We start from the raw sequence: 27,495 nt of genomic DNA on the forward strand, positions 1-27,495 counted from the left end.
TCAGGTGATGAATACAAATGTTTATTGAATGTGTTTTTCACAAGGATCAAAACACAACGTAAAGAAAAAGGCAGAAAGAGTAGCATGCATCCACCACTGTTCACAAAACTAGCCATTTATTCTCTCCACTTTCCTGATAAGGCATCTCTCTCCTTAAACAGGACAATCCATTCCAAAACCAACATTTATCAGATGTTTCCAGACCTCCAAAGTGGACCTTTGTTGAGACAAAATAAGACTCATCTTGACAACTTTTGTCTGAAATCTGAAAAACTTTGGTTTTGGAGTGTACTTTCCCTTTAACCAGCAGCATCAGGTAATTTAACTGCAACACAATTCACTAGCTTAACTAAGCTAACAACGCAGGGTCACACAGAAGGCGGCGGTGGATAATGGACATGGCACACAGGTGGCGGATTAACTGATGGACATCCAAGGCTAAATAAATGAAGGGACGAAGAGATAAAAACTGCTACAGATGTCCCCGTCAAACTCTGGACAAAAAAAACAGATTCAACGATAAGATAAGAGATCATAAGTGGATTGTCTTAAGAATGTTTATTTTTTTTAGAGTCACACAATATCAAATCTATAAGGATGGTGTTTATTCTAAAGAAGAACTAACAGGTGATAGGCATTCAAGCGATGGTACTTTCACTAATATATATTTTTTACTAAGACATCAAAAAGATGGGGGGGGTGAGATCGGAAAGCTTTCGTCGCTTTATACATTTCACGTTATCCAATGGCAGACTACTTGATCTGCCCCTCCACTCTCCTTTCACCTATCTATAATATTATGGGGTCTGGGTTTGAATGATGCAGGGCCTTTGAAAGTTCCAATGCAGCTGTTTTTATCTAAATATGAAATCATTTCTGGGTAACAATTAAGCACCTTAAAAGTGGTTGTTTGTTTTTGACCATTTTAATTGACAACAAAAACTGCTTCTTATAGCAAAGAGCAATTTCCCAAGCAAGAATTTTGCTAGGACTGTTGGAATGGTCTGAGTGGAGAACTGAATATTTACCTCTTAAGGCAAAGAAGTTTGGGACTCTTTCCTTAGTGGTCTATTAACTAATTTACTACATGGTGATGTCACCATGGAAGGCCAAAACTCCATCCCACCAAAACAGGCACGCTTTTCAAACAGCTCTTACACTAAAAGGGCCAAATATTACACCATTTAACCACTTGCCCCCAAAACACACAAATATTGGACTATAATTTGTGCCTTCCTGTACTATAATCATTCTAAAAATGTTATTCAACTGAGCCATTTATACTTTGTTAGTATTATTCTCTTTTATTGTTTCTTATTATTGTTGCATTGTCGAGAAGGAACCTGTAAGGAAGCATTCCGTGTATCACATACATACAACCAATACAACTTGAAACTAGAAGGGCCTTATCATTTTCACAGTATTATTCCAACCTCAGTGTAGAAATGTATATAAAAACAGGGAAATCACATTTTTGACTGCACTGGGCCTTTAAAGATTATCCCTCTCTAGAAATGCACTGCTGGGTTAAAAATGGCGAGCTGTGGGAGGCCACACACACACACACACACGAGGGGGTCTTCAGGCAGGCATGTAGGGGGGAGGGGGCTCTTTCACTGGCATCTTCATTGCCATCTCGTAGGTGGGCAGGATGTACTGAGGAGAGAGAGAAAGTTCATTATTCATTTCATTAAACAATAAATCAATTTAGAAATATAGCCAACTTCGCAGTGTGAAAGGACCAGAGATGGACATGAATCATATTTGATAATGCTATAATGTCTGTTAAACTATCTGGGAAGGAGACTGGGTGTACTGTATCAGTAACGCTCATATATTATGACGTTATTAAGTGTTTTCCAGATTACAGACTAATTTACAGTCGGCTACTTTGTCCACTTTTCAACTCTCTAGTCAGAAAGACTGCAGAGCCCTCTTCCACTAGAATGAACAAAATGCACTTTCTAGCGATCTATTGATATAGTACAGGCGCCTGGTCAGTCACAAAGTGAACGATGACAGAGAAACACTGCTGGTTTGGCAGTCATCTGTCCCACCTCTTAGTAACTTTGGGTGTGTGATGTGTACGCTGTGGTTCCAGTCACATTTCTTTACACGGAGGGAGATAGAATGAATTCGCGCACATCCCATATAATGTGGTGAAGGTAAGTCAACATTCACTCTGCCCATTGTTTTCAGACACATTCATTTATTTTATCATTGATGGACCACTGACCCGGAGCAAGTAAAAATGTGTGTGGGGCAAGAGGATCTCGTCAGTCACTGGCCTGACAGAGACAGTAACTTTTCGCATTCCAGTTCAACATTTACCTGCTCAGTCGCAGTCTACCATCGAAGACTACACACATGTCATGCTATTTGTATTTGAGAAATATGATTGGCCATTCATTCAAGCACCACCACGCTCCCACGAGTCACATCAAGCAGTAGCATTTGTCTTGGAAAGCCTACTGTAGCCATGTCGATTGCTCTTTTGGAAATAGTGTCCTATTTTAAAATCTCCACAAAATGACAATTTAGAAACAAAAATGAATGCAATTAATAGAATGCAGTTCTAAACAATGGAGTAATGACTTGCATTGCTAAATTATATTACACAAATGTTTAATACACAATAACCAAATGTAGCCTATTAATAGCTGAATATAGAGAGAAAGCATGCCAACCTATAGGCCCCTGCATGTCCACAATGCATTTAAGAACTACACCATGTTCGGGCCAGTAGATCACCACCCCGGGCCAGTGAGAAGTGAACGTTGCACCCTGGCTAGTTTCATATGCAGCCACGGATTGGTGGCGCATAGGCCAATTACTGTGCTTTGATTGACAAACAGCAAGCTTGGCTAGTCTTTAAAAGGTGTCGAACTGACTCAAAGTTAATCTCATACAGTACCAGTCAAAAGTTGACACCTACTCATTCAAGGGTTTCTTTTCTTTCTACTATGTTCTACATTGTAGAATAAAAGTGATGAAATAACACACATGGAATCATGCACTAACCAAACAAGTGTTTAAACAAATCGAAAAGGTGTGCCTTGGAAAGAAATTCCACAAAATTATTTTTAACGAGTTTGAGCCAACAAGGTAGGGGTGGTATACAGAAGATAGCCCTATTTGGTAAAATACCAAGTCCATATTATGGCAAGAACAGCTCAAATAAGCAAAGAGAAACAACAGTCATTACTTTAAGACGTGAAGGTATGTCAAAAACTTTTAAAGTTTCTTCAAGTGCAGTCGCAAAAACCATAAAGCGCTATGATGAAACTAGTTCTCATGAGGACTGCCACAGGAAAGGAAGACCCAGAGTTACCGCTGCTGCAGAGCATAAGTTCATTAGTTACCAGCCTCAGAAAATACAGCCCAAATAAATGCTTCAGAGTTCAAGTAACAGACACAACAACTATGAAATCAGGCCTTCATGGTCAAATTACTGCAAAGAAACCACTAAAGGACACTAATAAGAAGAAGAGGCTTGCTTGGGCAAGAAACACAAGCAATGGACATGGAAATCTGTCCTTTGGTCTGATGAGTCAAATTTGAGATTTTTGGATCCAACCGCCGTGTCTTTGTGAGACGCAGAGTAGGCACACTTAACCAGCATGGCTACCACAGCAATACGCCATCCCATCTGGTTTGCACTTAGTGGGACTATCATTTGTTTTTCAACAGGATAATGACCCAACAAACCCTTGGGCTTTAAGGGCTATTTGACCAAGAAGTAGATTGATGGAGTGCTGCATCAGATGACCTGGCCTCCACAATCACCCGACCTCAACCCAATTGAGATGGTTTGGAATGAGTTGCACCACAGTGAAGGGAAAAGCAGCCAACAAGTGCTCAGCATATGTGGGAACTCCTACAAGACTGTTGGAAAAGTATTCCAGGTGAAGCTGGTTGAGAGAATGTCAAAGCCACCAAAGAGGATGTGCAAAGCTGTCATCAAGGCAAAGTATTGCTACTTTGAAGATTTTTTTTTTTTTTTTTGTATTAACACTTTAGTTACTACACGATTCCACATGTGTTATTTCATCATTTTTATGTCTTCATTATTCTTCTACAATGTAGAAAAAGGTCAACAAAAAAAACAACTTTGACTAGTACTGTATATCCTTAATAAATCATGCAATGTAGTTATACACCGAGTCCATAAACATTAAGAAGACCTTCCTAATATTGAGTTTCACCCCTTTTGTCCTCAGAACCGCCTGAATTCGTTAGGAATTGACTTGACAAGGTGCTGAATGGCCCATGTTGACTCCAATGTTTCCCACAGCTGTGCCAAGTTGGCCAAATGTCCTTTGGGTGGTGGACCATTCTTGATACACACAGGAAACTGTTTGTTTTTTAAACAGCAGCGTTGCAGTTCTTGACATAAAAACTGGTGTGCCAGGCACCTACTAACATACCCCGTTCAAAAGGCAAATCTTCTGTCTGACCCATTCACCCTCTGAATGGCACACATACACATTCCATATCAAAATTATCTCAAGGCTTAAAAATCCTTCTTTAACCTGTCTCCTCCCCTTCATCGACACTAAGTGAAGTGGATTTAACAGGTGACATCAATAAGGGATCATAGCTTTCACCTGGAATCACCTGGTCAGTCGATGTCATGGAAAGATTGCCTAATGTTTCGTACACAGTGTACGTCCATAGTATCACATCGGGACGAGTAACGATCTTGTTTGTATTTTTGATATGAAGTCCATCAGGACTTGCCAGACCGTGACGTTAAAGTGAGTGACTCGTCAGTAGCCTACCAAATTCCATCGGTAAGATAGCTGTTCATTTGGCTCCCTAATTTGCATACTGGTAGGCCTTTTTGCGATTAATCTGCAGATTAATTATGCAAACATTTGATGAAGATTGTGAATCCTCTTCACTGCAGAAACAATAGGTAGGATCTCTCCACTAGCCTAACTCTGGTCCAAAATATGATCAAATAAAACAGATTGAATAAAAATAACGATACTGATATTGATTTTGATTTAATCAAAGTATTGACAATGGAGTAGTCAGCTGCTGCTGCTTTCTGTGTAGCAAAGCAAATGCTTGACACCTGCTTTATTCTTCAATCATACCTGTATGGCAGATGTATTTTCTCATCCGTCTTAAAAAAGGAAGCTTGAAGCTCGTGGAAGTCAGCAGACTCTTATAGGATTCTTTAAAGGTCCAGTGCAGTCAAAATTAAAATGTTTCCGGTGTTTTATATCATATTGTACACCAGCTGATAAAACTAAAATACCATATAGGATTAGAATGTACCAGAGGCCACCAAAATAGTTTGTTCTGCAAAAATGTCTTAAACCAGGGGAGCCTGGCTTGCTACTTTTTGAATTATTGGGCTAGCGGAAAACAGTTATTTTTATTCTGCAGTTTTTACTTCGGTTGATCGAGCACACATTTTTTTCCTCGAGGCAAGTCAAAGTTCGGTAGACAAAGTCCACGCCCCTTCGTCTGTGAATGGTCAACAGTACTACGCCTAGTGGAAGATGGAACTATGGACAGGATTCTTCAATGAGAGACTACTAGTTTTCATTCAAATCTTTTCACTTGAAATACTGCTCCAAACATCTTAGTTGACCTCTGAAAAATCGTCAACATTAATTACAGATTTCTTGATTTATCTTAGATTAATTCAGACCATTTTGATGAAGTATTTCAGGCGGTTGTTGCTCAAGAGGGATAAACAGTAATATTGGCATACTATTTTGAAAATTTTCAAGTGAAGGTCTTTAGGGAGCAGACGTTTGCGTCGCCTAGTCAAGTTCTGCTAGGAGCAAACCAAACCTGTTTGCAGACTGCTTAAAGATGTGAAAGGTATGCTTCAGATGTAATTACCGGTAATCCGAGTAGGGGCTTTTCAGGCACAAACATACCTGGGGAGGCGCCGTAAAGGCAGGGTAGACGGCGATCTCCGGCACGTTCCTGTTGTTGATGTACTTGTAGCAATTCCACACGCAGTTGATCAGGTAAGCCTGAGGGGAAAGTGGTCAAAATGTTTAGTCCTTCTACCTGATCCAGTGATGCTCAATCCTGGTCCTAGAGAGCCACAATGTGTGCAATGTGTTCAGCATCTGAAGGCATATAACCCATCTACTAAAGACCTGTCTATCAGTCTACTAAATTACTTTCATGGATTGGTCATTCAGACCAAATCTCACATGAACACTAACAAGTGCAGCAAATCAAATAAATTGCATATTCTTGGGAATGGAGTAGAGCATTCAATCACAGCTATTTCCCCAAAGACCTTCATGATGATGAGAAAGGTGAAGAAGACGAGGACGAAGAGCAGCAGGCAGCTGGAGTCCATGGAGAGCAGGTTGTCCTTGTAGGGGAAGTCTGGCTGAGAGGCGAGGAGAGGAGAGAGACATTCAGCACATACAGAAGCTAAACAAAACCCCATAACAGACAGGCCAGGTGACAACGATAGTGAGAACACATTTAAACCCTCTAGGGGGGTATATTACAGAGCGAGGTCAATGAGTTAGCCAGCTAACATTCCCAAGTACTCAGAAATTACTTTAGTTCTCTCTGAATATAAACTCTAACTTTGAATCAGCAACCCATATTAATGTTTTTCTTTAATTAACTGCTTTCATAGAGTGGTGAGGAGCAGTCTACCATACCCGGAAGCTAACTCAACATTAATTTTCTGTATATTTAGAGTTCACGCAAACAGTTTAAGCTTTGTTTTACTACCGACAGTTAAAGCTCATATCGGGATTGTATATAGATTCTGTCCTTAAATATAAGTAATCTGATTTATTAGTTTGTCTTAATTGTTAAAACATTTTTTTTACCCTTAACCTTTTTTCAACTGACCATCGTATTTGTTAATTAAATCGGGCTTTAATAATATAACGAGTAATCCAGGAATGTCACAAGTTAATTGACACGAGAAAACTGGAGAAAATAGCAACGCTAGAGATCGCAATGACTACAATGCATGGCTAAATTATTTCTGGACACTAACAGCCCTGCTACACTAGAGCGTCCGGAGTTGCCGTCAGACATCAGCCATTAAGGGATGCTTCCTTTGAAATCAATAAAAGCTGCTATACTGCTCGCGTTGAGTCACATCCAACGGCAGCGTTCAAGCTCCAGAATCTCAGAGGTTCCATTTTTGACTGATATCGCACACTTTCATTACATCTTGTGAATTGAAATAAAGTTGATTTTGGTTGCATAATGGCCCCCACTAGACACCACTGGCTATTTTACTAAGATTTATGAAGTTAAGAAGCTACTAGTTAACAGAAACTCTAGCTAGCTACATTGACTATGTTCACAATGTAAACAAAAGCAACGTGTAATTAGAGGATATTCAGTACAACCACTATAAACAATGAGTACTTGCGGAAAAACTGGACCAAAGCCATGGTACTTACGCATAATAGATCAATATGTAACAGTACAGATTTTTTTAAATAAAGATGCTCTTCCACTCTGCTCCTTCGCTCTCAAAACAACGTGCTCTGTGTAAGCATGTAGAACGCCACATTGACACAACGCTGAAAGTAACGCAACTCTTATAGTGGAGCTGAAGTGTAAGGGTCCGCGGAGCACCTCACCACTTGATTGTGCTTTGACCAGAAAACAAAGAGCATTAACTGGATGTTTTATAGCAGATTTGTATTTTTCTGTATCATAACAATGGTGGTTATCATAAAATTGTTCCTGTTAATTGTTAGAATAAAACAATTATTTAAATTATTTTTAAACATTCACAAGACTTCTAGTTCGCTTCAAAATTGTGATTTGTGAGACTAGCTGACAGGCAGTGGTGAAGGATTAGACTGACTCACCAGCTCCTTCATGTAGTCCTTTATCCTGGGCAGGTAGGTGAGGGAGCTGATGGCCACCAGGCAACTCAGAGCAAAGTCAAAGAGCTGGTAGCAAAAGAACGGGATAAGCCAGCCGTCACGATGCTACGGGTGGGGGGGGGAACCACACACATTACTAAACAAAAGTGTGAAAGGATGGCCATTTCACTAGAGTTCATCATGAGGTTTGTCAAGCAAGGGCCATATGTAGCCATAGCAAAAGCTTAATCTAAATGTTGAGGATCTCACAAAATCAAGAGTTTCTATGTACAGTGCCTTCAAAAACTATTCATACCTCTTGACTTATTCCACGTGTTACAGTCTGAATTCAAAATGGGTTAAATATACTTTTTTGTATTGTTATAAGTTTTGGTTTTTCCATTTATGTTTTGAGGTTGGTCTTTTAGCACATAGGGTGCACCGATTGGTGTCACCTCGTTAGACGGAAGGTGCTCCAGTTGTCTTGAGAGATGTGGAGGGCCAACACCTTTAGTTGACTCTCCCTGTTTGATCAAAATAAAAATTCCTTTGTCTGATCTTACCTGTTTTCATTTTGCTCCACTTTTTGGTTTGCTTCCTGTGTAAGTTTGGTAGTGGGTGCTCATGGTGGATATTTGTTAGGTCCCAGTTGTTGCTATGCAACCTTCAGTGGACACCCTCCTAAAATCCACCCGTTTCATTTTGGTTGTTGTCAGTGACTCTTTGTTCGTTCCCCCTTCTGTTTGAACAACATTTTTGGTTTTCTTGTTGGGGAACATAACAGTATATAGGCTTTCTTATTTTCACCATGTCACTTAGGTTAGTAATGTGGAGTAACTACAAGGTTATTGATCCATCCGAAATGTAATAACTTCACCACGCTCAAGGGATATACAAATTATTTTCCCATCTACCAATAGGTGTTTCTTTACGAGGCATTGGAAAACATCCCTGATCGGTGGTTGAATCGGTTTGAAATTAACTGCTTGAGCTAGGGACCTTATAGATGAGTATGAGTGGGCTACAGAGATGAGGTAGTCATTTAAAAATCGTGTTAAACACTACTATTGCACACAGTGCGAGTCCATGTGACTTGTTTATAAAGTCATAAAAACATAATACCACCTTAACATTATGGGGTATTGTGGGTAGGCCAGTGATACACAATCTCAATTTAATCCATTTAAAAAATTCAGTCTGTAGCACAAACAAAGGTTGTTTTTTTAAGTCAAGGGGTGTGAATGATTTCTGAAGGCACTGTACACGTCTTTGCTTAGGTCATCATGACTGGTAATTAGCAGGGGAGGCTACAGCCAGCAATGGACCTACTGTGTGAACACTGAATACAGGGCATCAACATGGGTAACCTAAGAGCCTGCAGTCACAGCTAAGGCATAACGCTCTATGCTTACGCAGAACCTCTACGAGACGCAAGCGTTAGCTGTGCGTCGCCATTTAAACTAGCAGATCTAGTCGGGTCCACGTCACATAGCCGACAAACCTGTCAGTATGGATACCCATCAGGCAGGCCTGGTGAGGTAAACATGATAATCATTAGAGCAACGTTGTGTAGCAAACATTCTGCTTGCCCTGGTGGGGCAAGTAGAATGCACAAGTAAGGAGTTTGCATGCAGTGAGTCATGTAGAATGCACAAGTAAGGAGTTTGCATGCAGTGAGTCAATGTCCATTGCTGGAAAAGCATTAAATACGTTAGAAATGGTCCTTTTAGACACCAGGATGTGACAAAGGGCTGCCACCTGAGTTGTATTCATTAGGGCACATATCGTTTTAAAACATTTTGCAATGCAAAACTCAAAATGAGTGTTTATTATTTGACAACTCCAGGTAGTCCCTCCCTGTTTCAGTCCGCTTTCTTTCGTAATGGTTGAGGTTCAATAACATAATTTCAACCTCCTATTTTACACACTCCTCCAGGGGTATTTGTCGTAGGCCCGCTATACATGTTAATTTAATTTGTATTCAGGGTTTAGAATAGCCGCGACCAAAAGGTGTATTAGAAAGTAGGAAAACGAGGCTTTCATGAGTGTGTATTTAGGAGCAGACATTTGCATAACAAACCAAGAGAGTAGTCAGGATGAAAGATTATGCAGGGGGTTATTTTCCCACCCCTGAGCAAAAATGTTGAGAAGTTGACTCGAGAATTTGTAATTGTCATGAATTTCATTATGGACATGATGTGGATGAAAACACGCTCACATAGACACACAAATCAGAAAGGAAATAACTTACAGTAATGGCTCCATAGACCATCATGGCGCTGATAGTGAGCATCAGCAGAGAGATGGCAAATCCCACACAGGCATTCTCTATAAACACAGAGAGACATTTATTAGGGTAAAATACTTTATTGAAGGACAAATAGGGTTGCAAAGGGTGGGAAACTTCCCGCTAAATTTCCTGAATTTTTCTGGAAATTTTCCATGGGAAGTTAAGCCCTGGAATTTGGGGCATGTTGCTTAAATTCATTTTTAAAAAGTTAACTTATAACAGTGAACCTTTTTGTGGGATACACATAAGGCAATTCTAGGTCCTGTGGCATATTTTGGTTAAACTATCCCCAATTCTATGGAATTGCAACAATGCAATTGCAATGTGCAGATGATTCTCAAGATCTTGCAATGAGAAGCTATTGAGCCCACACTACTACACGGTCTGAGCTAAGGACTACATGCTTTCTGGTAAGTTTTGATTACAATACTGGGTGGGGTGAATATATTTTTTGACATACATGATTTTTTGTTAACTAGTAAATAGTAGCCTACAGCAAAGTGTGTTTAAATCATTTCAAACTTGTTAACAATTTCTGCTAGTTAGTTTTTGCTATCATGTGGGTTTTAGCTTGCTTGAGCCTGCTAACAGTGTTAATTCACCTGTTTCCATGCATGTTTCATTTTAAAACCTTTATCTCACAGAGGAGTTGTTTAATTTAACTGCTTATCTATTTATTTGTACATGGAATTGTATTTGTTGTTTTTTTACTTTTTTTCTAATCATTACAGGAAAATGCCACGGGCACTATCTGATGTGTGGAGACATTTCACTGCAGCTAATGTGGAAGGAAAAGCTGTGTACATGTGCAAATACTGCGCCAAATCATATGTGAAGAATGCAACAAAGATGCAGAATCATCTGGCCAAGTGCATAAAGTTCCCTCATCACTCACAACAAGCAACCTCTGACAAAAGTCCCTCTACTTCCATTCGAGGTGAAAATGATGAATGAGACACCTTATCGATAGCAACAGCTCATTGTCCTCCTGGAAATCAGAAGTTTTTTTTTTACTCAATGGAGGAACGTAGTCAGAGAAATGCTGATGAATGTCATGCTCGAGCTGTGTATGTAACTGGTTCACCTCTGATGCTCACAGGCAATGTGTATTGGAAGAGATTTCTGAATGTTCTTCACCCAGCATACACCCCTCCAACCAGACATGCTTTATGTACCTCCTGCTAAGCTCGGGAATGATTAAGTCATTGAGGAGAGGCATGTGTGGTTCAGTCACAAGGCTCTCAAGGTCTATTATTCACACAGTCACTCTTAAACTGTGCAGGAAGCCATCGATTTCTCGGGTATTTGAAGAGGGCCCTCTTCTTCCACACCTTGTACTTTGATATCACTAACAGACTATAGGTTACAGCGGTTTAGTCCCTCATCTTTTGTCTGTAAACAATTTACTTTTATTTTGTGGACTTTATTTAGACAGTAGGTGGGGGACATAGAAAGGGATGGACAGCATTGAAAAAGTCTCGGACCAGTGATTTTGAACCATTCCTGCAGGGTGAAATCGGATGTGTAGATGCCAAACTCTGGCTCACGATCTCCTTCTTTAACATAGTAACTAAGTGGGAAGAGACCGATTAGAAATGGCACTGATGAAGCCACAGCAGTGCCAGGCTTTGATAATAGCCCAATCAATTCACTGAATGCTGACATTGTATCAAAGCCAGGATTTATGTAGCGCACCCCCCACCCTGTAAACAGCAAGTCAACCACAGAGTGCATAGAAACTCGGCCCAGTTTCATGATAGCGATAGAATTTAGGCTTAAGTGTGTTTTAACAATGTATCTTTTCTACAACGGCCAAAGACTCGTTTCCCAAAACATCATGCAGCGAGAACGTTCGACAAGTGCGTCAGAGGCATAGGGACCTTACAGATAAGATCGAAAGTAAGGGAGCACTGCTCTCGGATCAGCTTTGTCCATTAAAAGTTTACCTTAAAATTATAATTATTTCACAATACTTACAACGGATTGACTCCTATTACCACCTATGGCTGCAAATATGAGGCGCCTTATTCTAATGGTTACCCAATACAAATGCAATGCATGGCTAAAATACTTTCGGACACTAACAGCCCTGCTACAATACGGGCGTCCGGAGTTTCCGCCAGACATTAACCATTAAGGGAATGCTCCCTATGAAATCATTAAAAGCTGCTATACTGCTCGCGTTGAGTCACATCCAACGGCAGCGTTCAAGCTTCAGAATCTCAGAGGTTCCATTTTTGACTGATAACGCACACGTTCATTCCATCTTGTGAATTGAAATGAGAAATATAGTTGATTTTGGTTGCACAATGTCCACCACTAGACACCACTGGCTATTTTACTAATATTCATATAAGTCAAGAAACTACTAGTTAGTCAATGTAGCTAGTTCGAGTTTCTGCTATGTTCACAACGTAAACAAAAGCAACGTGAAATTAGAAGATATTTAGTACAACCACTAAAAACAACTTACGAGTACTTGTGAAAATGAACACTAAGAATTATTTCACAATACTGACAACGGATCAGCTCCTATTACCACCTACAGCCGAAAATATTGAGTCACATCATTGTGCACGTGTTACACATCATGAAATATATTGAGACAAATTACAAACAGAAGCCTGAAGGTATCAAAATAGAACTTCATTGATTAGTATTAAATGTATTTCAATGATTGAAATAGGCCTATAGCCTCCTGTTTATAATGCCATCATTTTATGTTTTCATTGAAATCATCTACAGTGGCTTGCGAAAGTAAGCCAATTTTGAAGCCTTTACAACCTGGAATTAAAATACATTTTTGGGGGGTTTGTATATCATTTGATTTCCACAAAATGCCTACCACTTTGAAGATACAAAATATTTTTTGCGAAACAAACAAGAAATAAGATAAACACTGAAAACTTCAGCATGCATAACTATTCACCCCCCCAAAATCAATACTTTGTAGAGCTACCTTTTGCTGCAAGTCTCTTGGGGTATGTCTCGATAAGCTTCTAGCCACTGGGATTTTTGCCCATTCTTCAAGGCAAAACTGCTCCAGCTCCTTCAAGTTGGATGGGTTCCCCTGGTGTGCATTAATCTTTAAGTCAGTCTCAATTGGATTGAGGTCTGGGCTTTGACTAGGCCATTCCAATACATTTAAATGTTGCCCCTTAAACCACTCAAGTGTTGCTTTAGCAGTATGCTTAGAGTCATTGTCCTGCTGGAAGGAGAACCCCCATCCCAGTCTCAAATCTCTGGAAGACAAACAGGTTACCCTCAAGAATTTCCCTATATTTAGCGCCATCCATCATTCTGACCAGTTTCCAGTCCTTGCCGATGAAAAACAACCCCACAGCATGATGCTGCCACCACCATGCTTCAACCGTGGGGATGGTGTTCTCGGGTTGATGAGAGGTTTTGGGTTCGCGCCAGACATAGCGTTTTCCTTCATGGCCAAAAAAAGCTAAATTGTAGTCCGCTGTGGAACTTTGCAGCTCCTTCAGGGTTAACTTTGGTCTCTTTGTTGCCCCTCTGATTAATGCCCTCCTTGCCTGGTCCGTGAGTTTTGGTGGGCGGCCCTCTCTTGGCAGGTTTGTTGTTGGTGCCATATTCTTTCCATTTTTTAATAATGGAAATAATGGTGCTCTGTGGGATGTTCAAAGTTCCTGACATTTTTTTATAACCCAACCCTGATCCTTACTTCTCCACAACTTTATCCCAGACCTATTTGGAGAGCTCCTTGGTCTGCATGGTGCCGCTTGCTTGGTGGTGCCCCTTGCTTTGTGGTGTTGCAGACTCTGGGGCCTTGACAAATCTGGGGCCTTGTTGCAGACTCTGACAAATCTTGTGACACTTAAAGTCCACCTGTGTGCAATCTAACTAATTATGTGACTTCTGAAGGTAATTCGTTGCACCAGATCTTATTTAGGGGCTTCATAGCAAAGGGGGTGAATACATATGCACGCACCACTTATCTTTTTTTTTCATTTCACTTCACCAATTTGGACTATTTTGTGCATTACATTACATTATATGTCCATTACATGAGTCCGTATTGGGCTAAAAAGGTTAAAGAAGCAGGCATTTGGTGATAGTTATCCATGGCGATGTTATCAAGGGGATTTGGCTGTGTCTCTGTGTGTGTCTCTCGGTGTGTGTGCGGGACAGCCATGAGGTACCAGTATATAAAAAGGTAGTGCAGCTTTGCTAACTACGTGGAAATGTTAACAAATATTGTATAAATTGGGGGACGATGCTAAATCATGCTAGCTACTGCCTGCAGCAATTGTGGACGATGTCACTAATGGTGAACATAGACAACTCAAGTTGAACATGAGCCACACATGAAGATTAGATAAACTAACCCTTAAGGACATTCCCCTCTCCTTGGAATGTGTGGCTAAAATAGTGCTCGATGACCTCATACTGCAAGTCGACGGTGGGCACATTCTCTGGGTGGGTCACGGCCACAGTCAGCAGGATGCCCATCAACAGGTTCACCACCTGGCAAGAGAGAGAAAGGTATTGTTAGACTATGTTCTTGAATACATAGCATGCTCCTACGTCCGTTTGTGTTGGTTTGCCAACGCCTATAATTTGGCGTGAGTGACAATAACCATAGGAGTTGTCAAGACATTACAAATAGATCTGACTGGGCACCAGGCTAGGTTACAGTCTGTTGTAGATTAGAACATCTATATTTTATTACACCAGTTTCTGTTTCAACTTACGTTTCCTTTCCGCAGACATGAATGATAGACTAAGGAATGTCAGTAAAAGTGGTTAAAAAAAAGGAGTAGAAAGGGCAGAGAGATGTAGCCAAGATGGATATAAAGAAGGGAATGGAGGGAGATGTAGAGCCACATTCCATGAAACATTTAGTCTGGATAGTGTTCTCAAAAAAACCTTGTTAGTTTCTGTGAAGGTCAACTTCCCATCCGCCACCACTACACATGGTGGGCCTAAGCCTAACCAATTTATTTCATGAGGCCGATAGTCCCTTGTGTTTTAGGAACAACATTATTATTCATTTCCACTGAAATAACGACTGTACAATGTTGGACCTGGGACCGTCATCACGAAGGAAGATAGGCTTCTGAGTGTTTTAAAGATGCATCTTTCCTACAACGGCCAAAGATGTAACATGGGCTTCCCAAAACACAACACAGAGAGAAATTGCTAAGGCATCGTTGGAGCAGGTGTCGAGTAGTAAGACAAAACGAGTATCATAACAGATACGGGCATTTTTTATTATTTTTTAGATACGATTATGATCATAGTATTTTGTAATTTTCTGTGATTGGGGAAAAAAAGTACTTTTCGGATGCCAGCACGTATCTTTCTCATGTCAGTCAGTCAGTCATGTGCAAGGTTCAACGTGGTCTAAATAACTAAACTGGCTAGTTTGGCTGTCTGTAAAGCGGGCAGGCTGTACGTTGATCCTGCTGTTCTGTTTGGATAGAGTGAAGCTGTATTTCTCCATCCACTCTCTACATAATTTCTCCCGATCAGTTTCTCGCCCACTGCAAATTGGAGGACATACACACCCCTCCGCACACGGCTCATAATCTGCATCTTTTTTTTGCATTGAGAATGTGTAGGGAGATATTTTGCCAACATATATTTAGGCATATTAAAACACTTCCGTTTTTTCCAATCACGAATATCATTCGATCTGATTATCAACTGTCATTTTACAGATCTGATTGAGAGTATGGTCATGTTGGCACACCTCTAGTGTCAATACTGATAATATCGAAGGGAGCACTGCTCTCGGATTAGCTTTCTCCATTAGAATCTTAGTTTAAAATGATCTCACAATACTGACGACGGATCAGCTCCTATTACCACCTACCACTGCAACTTGAGGCATACTCAATACAAATTCACAAAAATCACAGATTTGGCACATAATCATGAAATATATTGAGAAATTACAGACATTAGCCTACAAGGAGCTAAAAAGAACTCAATATGGTTGAAATACTGTTTATATTTTATATTATTATATATAAGTCATTTCGGTTTTCATTTGAAGCATATTGAAGACATTGGCAACTTTGTATTTGTAGTCAACTTTGTCCTGAAGTTATCAGGGGTCAGAGAGATGGATAAACTATGTGATTCTTTGTTTAGCTGAGATCTTGTGTAAGGGCAAAGGGGGAAAAAAAATATCTAAGGACACAGCTGTTCTACGAGTGGTCTGATGCAGGCGTTAAGATTACGAACATTTTCAAGTACAAATAACGATGGTTTTAGCAAACAGCTCAGATATTTAACGATGCTCCTAAGAAGGTTCTAATGATGAACTTAGCCTTAATATGATTTTTGGGAAACCGGGCCCAGGACACTTGTGTGTTGTAGAAGGTTGAAAATAGTGACGTCTCTTGATGTTCACACGAAGAAAGCAAACAGTGGAGTTCAAAATTATTGACACCCTTGATAAAGATGCGCAAAAACTACTGTATAAAATAATTATAATACTGAGCTATATTGTATACTAAAAAATATATATATATTCATACTAATATTTGTCTCAGATAAAGATTGTTTAGCAAGTAATACTTTTTTTTCATCAAAAAAGGTAGGTGTCAAAATTATTGACACTCCTGAATTCAATACCTCACCTTGCAAGGTTAACAGCACTGAGCTTTATTCTAAAATGTTTTATGAGTTGGAGAACACATTAGGAGGGATCTTAGATCATAGTTCTAATCTAAGTGCAGTGTTTACCACTAGTGCAGGCTGTGGCTATACAGCCAGTTACACACTCATTTTGAGCAGGTTACTTTTTCTAATTAAAATAACTGCATTATATATATATATATATATTTTTTTTTACAATTCAGAGGTTTGTAAAAAACCTTTTCTGCAGTTATAGTGCAGCATAAATGCAGTATGCTGAAAACAAAATACTTTTCTCCCCCTGCAGTAATTTTGCAGTGTAACTGCAGTTGGAGTGCAGTATAGCTGCAGTACACAAGTTATTCTGCATTTACTGCATCCAAAATACTACTGTCAACTGCAGTTACTGCACTTTTACTGCAGTTTTAAATCTGCAATCTTTTTTTGTACGTGGAACGATATTAAATCAATGAACTGGGCTACTTTTTTTTACAGTAAGTTAGGGGGGGAAAGTATTCAGAGCCATTTCCCGCTAGAATGAACAATATGCATCTTCTAGCAATCTATTGACAGGAAAGGCGACTGTCAGTCACAAAGTGAGCGATAACTGGGAAACATTCCACTGTCTGCCATCTGTCCTGCCTCCTGGTACCTGGGTGTGTGTGTTGTGTACGCCGTGGTTGCAGTTATATTTTTTTTACATGGAGGAACATGATGCTCCTAAATCGTCCAAGCGAGTCAATTTGCACGCCCTATATAATATGGTAACGATGAGTAGAAATTCACTTAGCCTTTTGTTTTCAGGCACATTCATTTATTTGATGTCGCGCCTCTCATATGCAGGCACGAAGTGCTGGGGCATAGGCTTACTGTGATTTTATTAACGAAAAGCAAGCTTGACTAGTTTAGAGGAAGGAAGGAAGGAAGGAAGGAAAAAGAGGACGGCTCCACACTACTCACCTGTGTACAGTGCATTCGGAAAGTATTGAGACCCCATTACTTTTTCCACTTTGTTACGTTACAGCATGAGGCTAAAAAAGGTTTAAATAAAATATTTTCTTAAATCTACACACAATACCCCATGACGACAAAGCGAACACAGGTTTAGAAATGTGTGCAAATTAATAAAAAAAGATCAATTTACATAAGTATTCAGACCCTTTGCTACGAGACTCGAAATTGAGCTCAGGTGCATCCTGTTTCCATTGATCATCCTTGAGATGTTTCTACAACTGAGTCCACCTGTGGTAAATTAAATTGATTGGACATAATTTGGAAAGGCACAGACCTGTATAGATAAGGTCCCAGTTGACAGTGCACTGTACATCATGAATCGCCCTTAAGTTTGTAAAAAATTCGATTCAAGTTTTAGGGCATATCAACCAGTCCTAATTACTTGTAAAAAAAAATATTTAAATTTTAAAAAAGGAGCACTGGAAACTGCACACGCACCAAAAACCCTGTTGTTTTTTTGACAAGTGCCAATAAATCACTCTTCGAGATATACACTGTGGAAATTACCATAACTCAAAAACCACATGGAAACAGTAGATATTTTTACATTACAGGTCAGAGGACAACCTGCAGTACAGTCTGCTACATTTCGGTATGTTGCATTTTGATACAGGGGTCACCAAAACAGAGAGACAAATGCAACACTTTTGTCTTACACTCATACCGATTATCACATCGAAATCAATTGATTTTAGCGTCCTGTTAAAACGAACACAGCTCAAAAACCACACATAATCTGGGAATAACGTGTACATCCCTGGTTAGAGGACAATTTGTAGGAGTAAGCTAGTTAAAATTGTTTCATTTTGATTCAAGTGGATCGCCAACGCAGAAGTTTAACACAACACTTTTTTGGTTAATCACTTCAATCGATATCACACTGAAATTTGATTGGTCACATACACATGGGTAGGAGATGTTATTGCAAGTGTAAGCGAATTGCTTGTACTTACAGTTCTGACTGTGCAGTAATATCTAACAATTACACAACTACCTAATACACACAATTATAAGTAAAAGGGATGGAATAAGAATATGTACTAGGAGGTCGACCGATTAATCGGAATGGACGACTAATTAGGGCTGATTTCAAATCATAACAATCGGTAATCGGCATTTTTGGACACCGATTATGGCCGAATACATTGCACTCCACAAGGAGTGGCAGGCCGACTACCTGTTACATGAGTCCAGCAAGGAGCCAAGGTAAGTTGCTAGCTAACATTAAACTTCTTATAAAAATAACAAAAAATCTTAACATAATCACTAGTTAAAACATGGTTGATGATATTACTAGTTTATCTAGCTTGTCCTGTGTTGCATATAATCGATGCAGTGCCTATTAATTTATCATCGAATCACAGTCTTCTTCGCCAAACAAGTGATGATTTAACAAGTGCATTCATGACAAAAAAGCACTGTCGTTGCACTAATGTACCTAACCATAAACATCAATGCCCTTCAATACACAAGTATATATTTTTAAACTTGCAAATTTAGTTAATATTGCCTGCTAACATGAATTTATTTTAACTAGGGAAATTGTGTCACTACTCTATGTGCAAGCAGAGTCAGGGTATATGCAGCAGTTTGGACTGCCTGGCTCGTTGCGAACTGTGTGAAGACCATTTCTTCCTAACAAAGACCGTAATTAATTTGCCAGAATTGTACATAATTATGACATAACATTGAAGGTTGTGCAATGTAATAGCAGTATTTAGACTTAGGGATGCCACCCGTTAGATAAAATACGGAACGGTTCCGTATTTCAATGAAAGAATATACGTTTTGTTTTCGAAATGATAGTTTCCGGATTTGACCATATTAATAACCAAAGGCTCGTATTTGATAGAGCGTTTGCCAGCAGCTCTTCACTGTGCTTCAAGCATTACGCTGTTTATGACTTCAAGCCTATAAACTCCCGAGATTAGGCTGGTAATACTATAGTGCCTATAAGCACATCCAATAGTCAAAGGTATATGAAATACAAATGGTAGAGAGAGAAATAGTCCTATAATACCCATAACTATAACCTAAAACTTCTTACCTGGGAATATTGAAGACTCATGTTGAAAGGAACCACCAGCTTTCATATGTTCTCATGTTCTGAGCAAGGAACGTAAACGTTAGCTTTCTTACATGGCAAATATGTACTTTTACTTTCTTCTCCAACACTGTGTTTTGGCATTATTTAAACCAAATGTAACATGTTTCATTATATATTTGAGGCTAAATTGATTTATTGATGTATTATATTAAGTTCAAATAAGTGTCCATTCAGTATTGTTGTAATTGTCATTATTACAAATGATATAATACTTTAATAAATAAATAATAATATTTAAGTTAAAATACGTGTTCATTCAGTATTGTTGTAATTGTCATTATTACAAATAAATATTATTATTTATTTATTAAAGTATTATATTACGTTAAAATACGTGTTAATTCAGTATTGTTGTAATTATCATTATTACAAATAAATATTATTATTTATTTATTAAATGGGCCGACTAATCGGCATCGGCTTCTTTTGGTCCTCCAATAATCGGTATCGGCGTTAAAAAAAATCATAATCGGTCGACCTCTAATCCTGAGGCTGCATTTACTGTAGCTGGGGACTTTAGCAAAGCTAATTTGAGAACAAGGCTACCTAAATTCTATCAGCATATCGATTGCAGTACACAAGTGAGTAACACACTCGACCATTGCTACTCTAACTTCCGCAATGCATACAAGGTCCTCTCCCGCCCTCCTTTTGTGTAAATCTGACCATGACTCCATCTTGATGCTCCCTCCCATAGGCAGGAATGAAAACAAGAAGTGTCCAATCGGATTCCACACTTGAAGATTGAAGCAATCACGTGGACTGGGATATATTCCGGGTAGCCTCCGAGAACAACATTGACGTATACACTGACTCAGTGAGCGAGTTTATGAAGGACGTGTATAGGAGACGTTGTACCCACTGACTATTAAAACCTTCCCTAACCAGAAACCATGGATTGATGGCAGCATTCAAGCGAAACTGAAAGCACGTCCCACCGCATTTAATCATGGCAAGGCAACTGGGAATATGGCTGAATATAAACAATGTAGTTATTCCCTCCACAAGACAATCAAAGAAGCAAAGTGTCAGTATAGAGACAAACTGGAGTCGCAATTCCATGGCTCCAACACGAGACGTTTGTGGCAGGGTCTACAGACAATCACAGTTTACAAAAAGAAAACCAGCGCCGTCGCGAACATCGACGTCTTACTACCAGACAAATTGAACAACTTCTTTGCTCGCTTTGAGGACAATACAGTGCCATTAACGCGACCCGCTCTCCTCCTCCATGGCTGACGTGAGTAAAACATTTAAACGTGTTAATCATCGCAAGGCTGCCTGCCCAGACGGCATCCCTTGCTGAGTCCTCAGAGCATGCGCAGACCAGCTGGCTGGTGTGTTTACGGACATATTCAATCAATACCTATCCCAGTCTGCTGTCCACACATTCTTCAAGAAGGCCACCATTTCTCCTGTTCCCAAGAAAGCCAAGGTATCTCAACTAAAAACTATCGCCCCATAGCACTCACTTCTGTCATCATGAAGTGCTTTGAGAGACTAATCAAGGATCATATCACCGCCACACTACCGGTCACCCTAGACCCACTTCAATTTGCTTACCACCCCAATAGATCCACACTGCCCTAACCCATCTGGACAAGAGGAATACCTTTGTAAGAATGCTGTTCATTGACTACAGCTCAGCATTCAACACCATAGTACCCTCCAAACTCATCATTAAGCTTGAGTCCCTGGGTCTTGACTAGAGGTCGACCGATTATGATTTTTCAACGCCGATTATTAGAGGACCAAAAAAAAAAAACGTATTTTAACTTAATATAATTTAAATAATGCAAAGACAAAGTGTTGGAGAGTGCAATATGTAAAAGTGCAATATGTGCTATGTAAGAACGCTAACGTTTCAGTTCCTTGCTCAGAACATGAGAACATATGAAAGCTGGTGGTTCCTTTTTAACATGAGTCTTCAATATTCCAAGGTAAGAAGTTTTAGGCTGTAGTTATTAGAGGACTATTTCCCTCTATACCATTTGTATTTCATTAACCTTTGACTATTGGATGTTCTTATAGGCACTTTAGTATTGCCAGTGTAACAGTATAGCTTCCGTCCCTCTCCTTGCTCCTCCCTGGGCTCGAACCAGCAACACAACGACAACAGCCACCACATCGAAGCGTTACCCATGCAGAGCAAGGGAAACAACCACCCCAAGGCTCAGAGCGAGTGAAGTTTGAAACGCTATTAGCGCGCGCTAACTAGCCAGCCATTTCACTTCGGTCACACCAGCCTCGTCTCGGGAGTTGATAGGTTTGAAGTCATAAACAGCGCAATGCTTGATGCACAACGAAGAACTGCTGGCAAAACGCACAAAAGTGCTGTTTGAATGAATGTTTACAAGCCTGCTTCTACCTACCACCACTCAGTCAGATACTTGTATGCTCAGTCAGATGATATGCAACACAGGACACGCTAGATAATATCTAGTAATATCATCAACCATGTGTAGTTAACTAGTGATTATGATTGATAGTTTTTTTATAAGATAAGTTTAATGCTAGCTGGCAACTTACCTTGGCTTACTGCATTTGCGTAACAGGCAGTCTCCTTGTGGAGTGCAACGAGAGAGAGGCAGGTCGTTATTGCGTTGGACTAGTTAACTGTAAGGTTGCAAGATTGGATCCCCCGAGCTGACAAGGTGAAAATCTGTCTTTCTGCCCCTGAACAAGGCAGTTAACCCACCGTTCCTAGGCCGTCATTGTAAATAAGAATGTGTTCTTAACTGACTTGCCTAGTTGAATAAAGATTAAATAAAGGTGTTATATATATATAAAAATAATAATCGGCGCCCAAAAATACCGATTTCCGATTGTTATGAAAACTTGAAATCGGCCATTCCGATTAATCGGTCGACCTCTAGTCTTGACCACGCACTGTGCAACTGGGTCCGGGACTTCCTGACAGTCCACTCCCAGGTGGTGAAGGTAGGAAACAATCTCCACTTCGATGACCCTCAACACTGAGGCCCCACAAGGGTGTGTGCTCAGCCCTCTCCTGTACTCCCTGTTCACCCACGACTGCGTGGCCATGCACGCCTCCAACTCAATCATCAAGTTTGCAGACGACACAACAATGGTAGGCTTGATTACCAACAACAATGAGACAGCCTACAAGGGAGGAGGTGAGGGCCCTTGGAGTGTGGTGTCAGGAAAATAACCTCTCACTCAATGTCAGCAAAACAAGAGATTATCATGGACTTCAGGAAACAGCAAAGGGAGCACCCCCCTATCCACATTGACGGGACAGCAGTGGAGAAGGTGGAAGGTTTTAACTTCCTCGGTGTACATAGCACATACGGTGTGGTGAAGAAGGTGCAACAGAGCCTCTTCAACCTCAGAAGGCTGAAAGAATGTGGCTTGTCACCAAAAACCCTTAACTTTTACAGGTACACAATCGAGAGCATCCTGTCAAGTTGTATCAACGCCTGGTACGGCAACTGCACCGCCCACAACCGCAGGGCTCTCCAGAGGGTGGTGCAGTCTGCACAAAGCATCACCGGGGGCTAACTACCTGCCCTCCAGGACACCTACAACACCCAAAGTCACAGGAAGGCAAAAAATATCATCAAGGACAAGCCACTGCCTGTTCACCCCTCTACCATCCAGGAGGTGAGGTCAGTACAGGTGCATCAAAACTGGGACAGAGGGATAGAAGCTGTTTTTCAATCTCAAGGCCATCAGACTGTTAAACAGCCATCCCTAGTGTAACAGGGTTATATTGGTGATTCCCCTTGCCACTTTATTTTTAAGCCAATGGGTTTTTGGTTTGAGTTTGTCTTGCCTTCACCTACTCAACATGGCATCTTATTGGCTGGTTTGCGTAGCTTGCTTACGAGGGGGGAATGTTCCAGTTAGAATCATCCCAGTGAACAAGCACCAACCCAGCGGTAAGTTGTTGGTTGCCAAGCACTGTACATAAAAAGTGATTTTTATACTCTCAAGTGATGATTTAAATGTACAATTTATATCAAATTGTTTGTAAATGTTATTCGAACATCACACATAAGATGCAGCGGTTTTTGGAGAATATTTGTTGTGCATTTTGTTGTAAAGAATTCCCCGCCAGTACTAGCTAGCAACTTACTGTGTCTGGTGGGGGGGTTCATATATTTTGTGAGTGCAGAGATGGATTTTTTATTTTTATTTTACCTTTATTTAACCAGGTAGGCTAGTTGAGAACAAGTTCTCATTTGCAACTGCGACCTGGCCAAGATAAAGCATAGCAGTGTGAACAGACAACACAGAGTTACACATGGAGTAAACAATTAACAAGTCAATAACACAGTAGAAAAAAAGGGGGAGTCTATATACAATGTGTGCAAAAGGCATGAGGAGGTAGGCAAATAATTACAATTTTGCAGATTAACACTGGAGTGATAAATGATCAGATGGTCATGTACAGGTAGAGATATTGGTGTGCAAAAGAGCAGAAAAGTAAATAAATAAAAACAGTATGGGGATGAGGTAGGTGAAAATGGGTGGGCTATTTACCAATAGACTATGTACAGCTGCAGCGATCGGTTAGCTGCTCAGATAGCTGATGTTTGAAGTTGGTGAGGGAGATAAGTCTCCAGCTTCAGCGATTTTTGCAGTTCGTTCCAGTCACAGGCAGCAGAGTACTGGAACGAAAGGCGGCCAAATGAGGTGTTGGCTTTAGGGATGATCAGTGAGATACACCTGCTGGAGCGCGTGCTACGGATGGGTGTTGCCATCGTGACCAGTGAACTGAGATAAGGCGGAGCTTTACCTAGCATGGACTTGTAGATGACCTGGAGCCAGTGGGTCTGGCGACGAATATGTAGCGAGGGCCAGCCGACTAGAGCATACAAGTCGCAGTGGTGGGTGGTATAAGGTGCTTTAGTGACAAAATGGATGGCACTGATAGACTGCATCCAGTTTGCTGAGTAGAGTGTTGGAAGCCATTTTGTAGATGACATCGCCGAAGTCGAGGATCGGTAGGATAGTCAGTTTTACTAGGGTAAGCTTGGCGGCTACTGAGTCTGCCGATAAGAATATGGTGATTGACAGAGTCGAAAGCCTTGGCAAGGTCGATGAAGACGGCTGCACAGTACTGTCTTTTATCGATGGCGGTTATGATATCGTTTAGTACCTTGAGCGTGGCTGAGGTGCACAGCGGAGAAGGTACGGTGGGATTCGAGATGGTCAGTGACCTGTTTGTTGACTTGGCTTTCGAAGACCTTAGATAGGCAGGGCAGGATGGATATAGGTCTGTAACAGTTTGGGTCCAGGGTGTCTCCCCCTTTGAAGAGGGGGATGACTGCGGCAGCTTGCCAATCCTTGGGGATCTCAGACGATATGAAAGAGAGGTTGAACAGGCTGGTAATAGGGGTTGCGACAATGGCGGCGGATAGTTTCAGAAATAGAGGGTCCAGATTGTCAAGCCCAGCTGATTTGTACGGGTCCAGGTTTTGCAGCTCTTTCAGAACATCTGCTATCTGGATTTGGGTAAAGGAGAACCTGGAGAGGCTTGGGCGAGGAGCTGCGGGGGGGGTGGAGCTGTTGGCCGAGGTTGGAGTAGCCAGGCGGAAGGCATGGCCAGCCATTGAGAAATGCTTATTGAAGTTTTCGATAAGTTTTCGATGGTGAGACGTGCATTGCATGACGTGCAATTTTGTGCCGTTCCTAACAGGTACATTGTTAAAGATATTATATTGTATATTGTAATTGTATTATTTTGGTAACTAGCCCAGTGAACAAGCACCAAACCAGCGTGCGTGAGTGCAAAGTTGGATGGTGAGACGTGCATTGCATGACGTGCAATTTTGTGCCGTTCCTAACAGAATAAATCTACATGACTGGTGCTACATATTGAAGTTCCGTGTCGATGACTGATTGTACACAACGCAAGAAGAGTACTGTTACACTAGCACAGAGGCAGCCGTCTACCTACAGACTTGATATCATTGGCCACTATAAAAAGGAACACTTGTCACTTTAATAATGCCACTTTAAGAATGTTTACATATCTCGCATTACTTATCTCATATCTCATCTTATCTCATACTGTATAGTGTATCCTATTATATACTATCTATTGCATCTTAGCTGCTCGGTCACTCCTCATCCATATATTTTATATATTCTTATCCCATTTCTTTACTAGATTGTGTATTAGGTGTTGTGGAATTTGTTAGGTATTAGGTTGTTATGGAATTGTTAGATACTAACTTGTTAGATACTGCTGACCTGTCGGATCTAGAGGCATAAGCACTTCGCTACACTTGCAATAACATCTGCTAACCAATCAAATGTGATTTTATGTCTATCAAGTCTATGAGACCGGTCTGGTGCAGAAGCATGAATGTTTCACTTCCCTACCTGTAACTCCTGAATGGTCCGAATTGTCCAATTCTGACCACTTCTTCCATGTGTAAACATGTATGGAAAGGGATGCGGTCAAAGTGATTGAATTCAAGTGGATTTACCCTAACATTACTGTTTACCTGACACGCTGGTAACAGTTAGCCTACGTTAGAACAACCTCCGATGTGCACCTGGGGGAGTTGAAAGTCCATACGGGTAACGTTAACCGCTAGTTAGTTAGCTAGCTATCCGATAACATTAGCGCCAATATAACAAATTCCATATAGATACAATGTTACAAAAGTATGGCACGCATCAGATATCAAACTAACTTTCTTGACAAAGATGGTATTCGATTTAGCTTTTTGGTAGTTAGCACAATGGCCTACTCTCAATAGTAGGCCATACAGTGGCAACATAACCGCAAATAAGCTAACACTAGCTAGTTAACGTTAGCTAGCACAATCTAAAAAGCCAGGCGACATTGACATTTGTACGTACCATGTACCAAGTGCCGAGAATGATGGTTCCCGTCCTGACATGGCAACACCCACAGCATCGCGTTGTGTAGAACCTGTGTCGATTCGGTTTAAAATGGTGCATGTCTTCCTCAAGAGTAGGGATAAACATCGCTGAAAAAGCTGGGCGACTAAGAAAGCCTCCACCATCAACAACCGACACTGATATGAAACGCCCACTTATGTGACAGGCGTGTTGAAAGAAAACACAAACGATTAGCTGTCTTGATTGACAACATTATTTGGCCATTGTGGAGCTAGGATGATGAACGTCAACCAAATCAGCTGCCTCACCACACTGACATATCCGCAAAACTGTCCCTATGGCGCAATCAGGGGTTGATGATGGGGAAATTCCTTTCCTTTCCTACATCTCTATCGTTAGTTTCGCTTCTCTTACATCAGTTTCCCTTCTCTAAAAGCATGCTCTCCAAAAAAAAAAAAAAATGTTATTCAGAACTTTCTTTTAATTGTTCTACCCTTATACTAAATATGGGCCTGCATCTTTCACTTCTGCTTTATGGGGCTTATGCAGTGCTTGATCTGGGCAGGAGTTCACCGGAGCTGAGTATGGGCAACTCAAATGTTTTACTGCTTGAGCTCCTGTTTCTCTTATAGCATATTAGCTCAAATGTATTGTGGAGCTCCTGCACCCAAATGTAAACAGTACCGGCACCCAAAATGAGTACCGGCACTTATTTCAATCCAAGTAAAGCACTGGGTTTACGAGTTACAAATAAAGATAATCTGTTATCTCAAGTGAATGCATACTGTATTCAGGTCAAT

At 40.6% G+C, this 27,495-nt stretch overlaps 1 protein-coding gene across 3 annotated transcripts; it reads right to left on the minus strand.

The window, feature by feature from the left end:
* Positions 1-26,986, minus strand: LOC115139681 (lysosomal-associated transmembrane protein 4A-like). 3 transcript variants are annotated; one of them, XM_029677312.2, is made up of 7 exons: positions 26,693-26,976; positions 14,472-14,610; positions 10,081-10,157; positions 7,833-7,955; positions 6,257-6,370; positions 5,901-5,999; positions 1-1,656 (listed from the first exon to the last, which is right to left on the minus strand). In XM_029677312.2, exons 1-7 carry the CDS (start codon positions 26,819-26,821, stop codon positions 1,582-1,584), a joined length of 756 nt encoding a protein of 251 aa, XP_029533172.1. In that variant the 5' UTR covers positions 26,822-26,976; the 3' UTR covers positions 1-1,581. The 3 variants fall into 3 exon arrangements, with proteins under 3 accessions (XP_029533172.1, XP_029533173.1, XP_029533174.1); XM_029677313.2 differs by having other exon boundaries at positions 6,275-6,370; positions 26,693-26,969; XM_029677314.2 differs by lacking the exon at positions 7,833-7,955 and having other exon boundaries at positions 26,693-26,986.
* Between the last annotated feature and the right edge of the window lie 509 nt (positions 26,987-27,495).

This window comes from Oncorhynchus nerka, linkage group LG13 (assembly GCF_034236695.1).
Source record: "Oncorhynchus nerka isolate Pitt River linkage group LG13, Oner_Uvic_2.0, whole genome shotgun sequence".
In the NCBI taxonomy this organism is placed as follows: domain Eukaryota; kingdom Metazoa; phylum Chordata; class Actinopteri; order Salmoniformes; family Salmonidae; genus Oncorhynchus; species Oncorhynchus nerka.

Bases quoted from the DNA above. Each gene is read 5' to 3' on its own strand.
- LOC115139681 (XM_029677312.2), bottom strand. From the start codon at position 26,821: ATGTTTATCCCTACTCTTGAGGAAGACATGCACCATTTTAAACCGAAT. The intron at 10,158-14,471 runs GTTAGTTTATCT...CTGTGTTTATAG, and splicing joins AGAGGGGAATGTCCTTAAGG to AGAATGCCTGTGTGGGATTT. The intron at 6,000-6,256 runs GTGATTGAATGC...CTTTCCCCTCAG, and splicing joins AGGTCTTTGGGGAAATAGCT to GCTTACCTGATCAACTGCGT.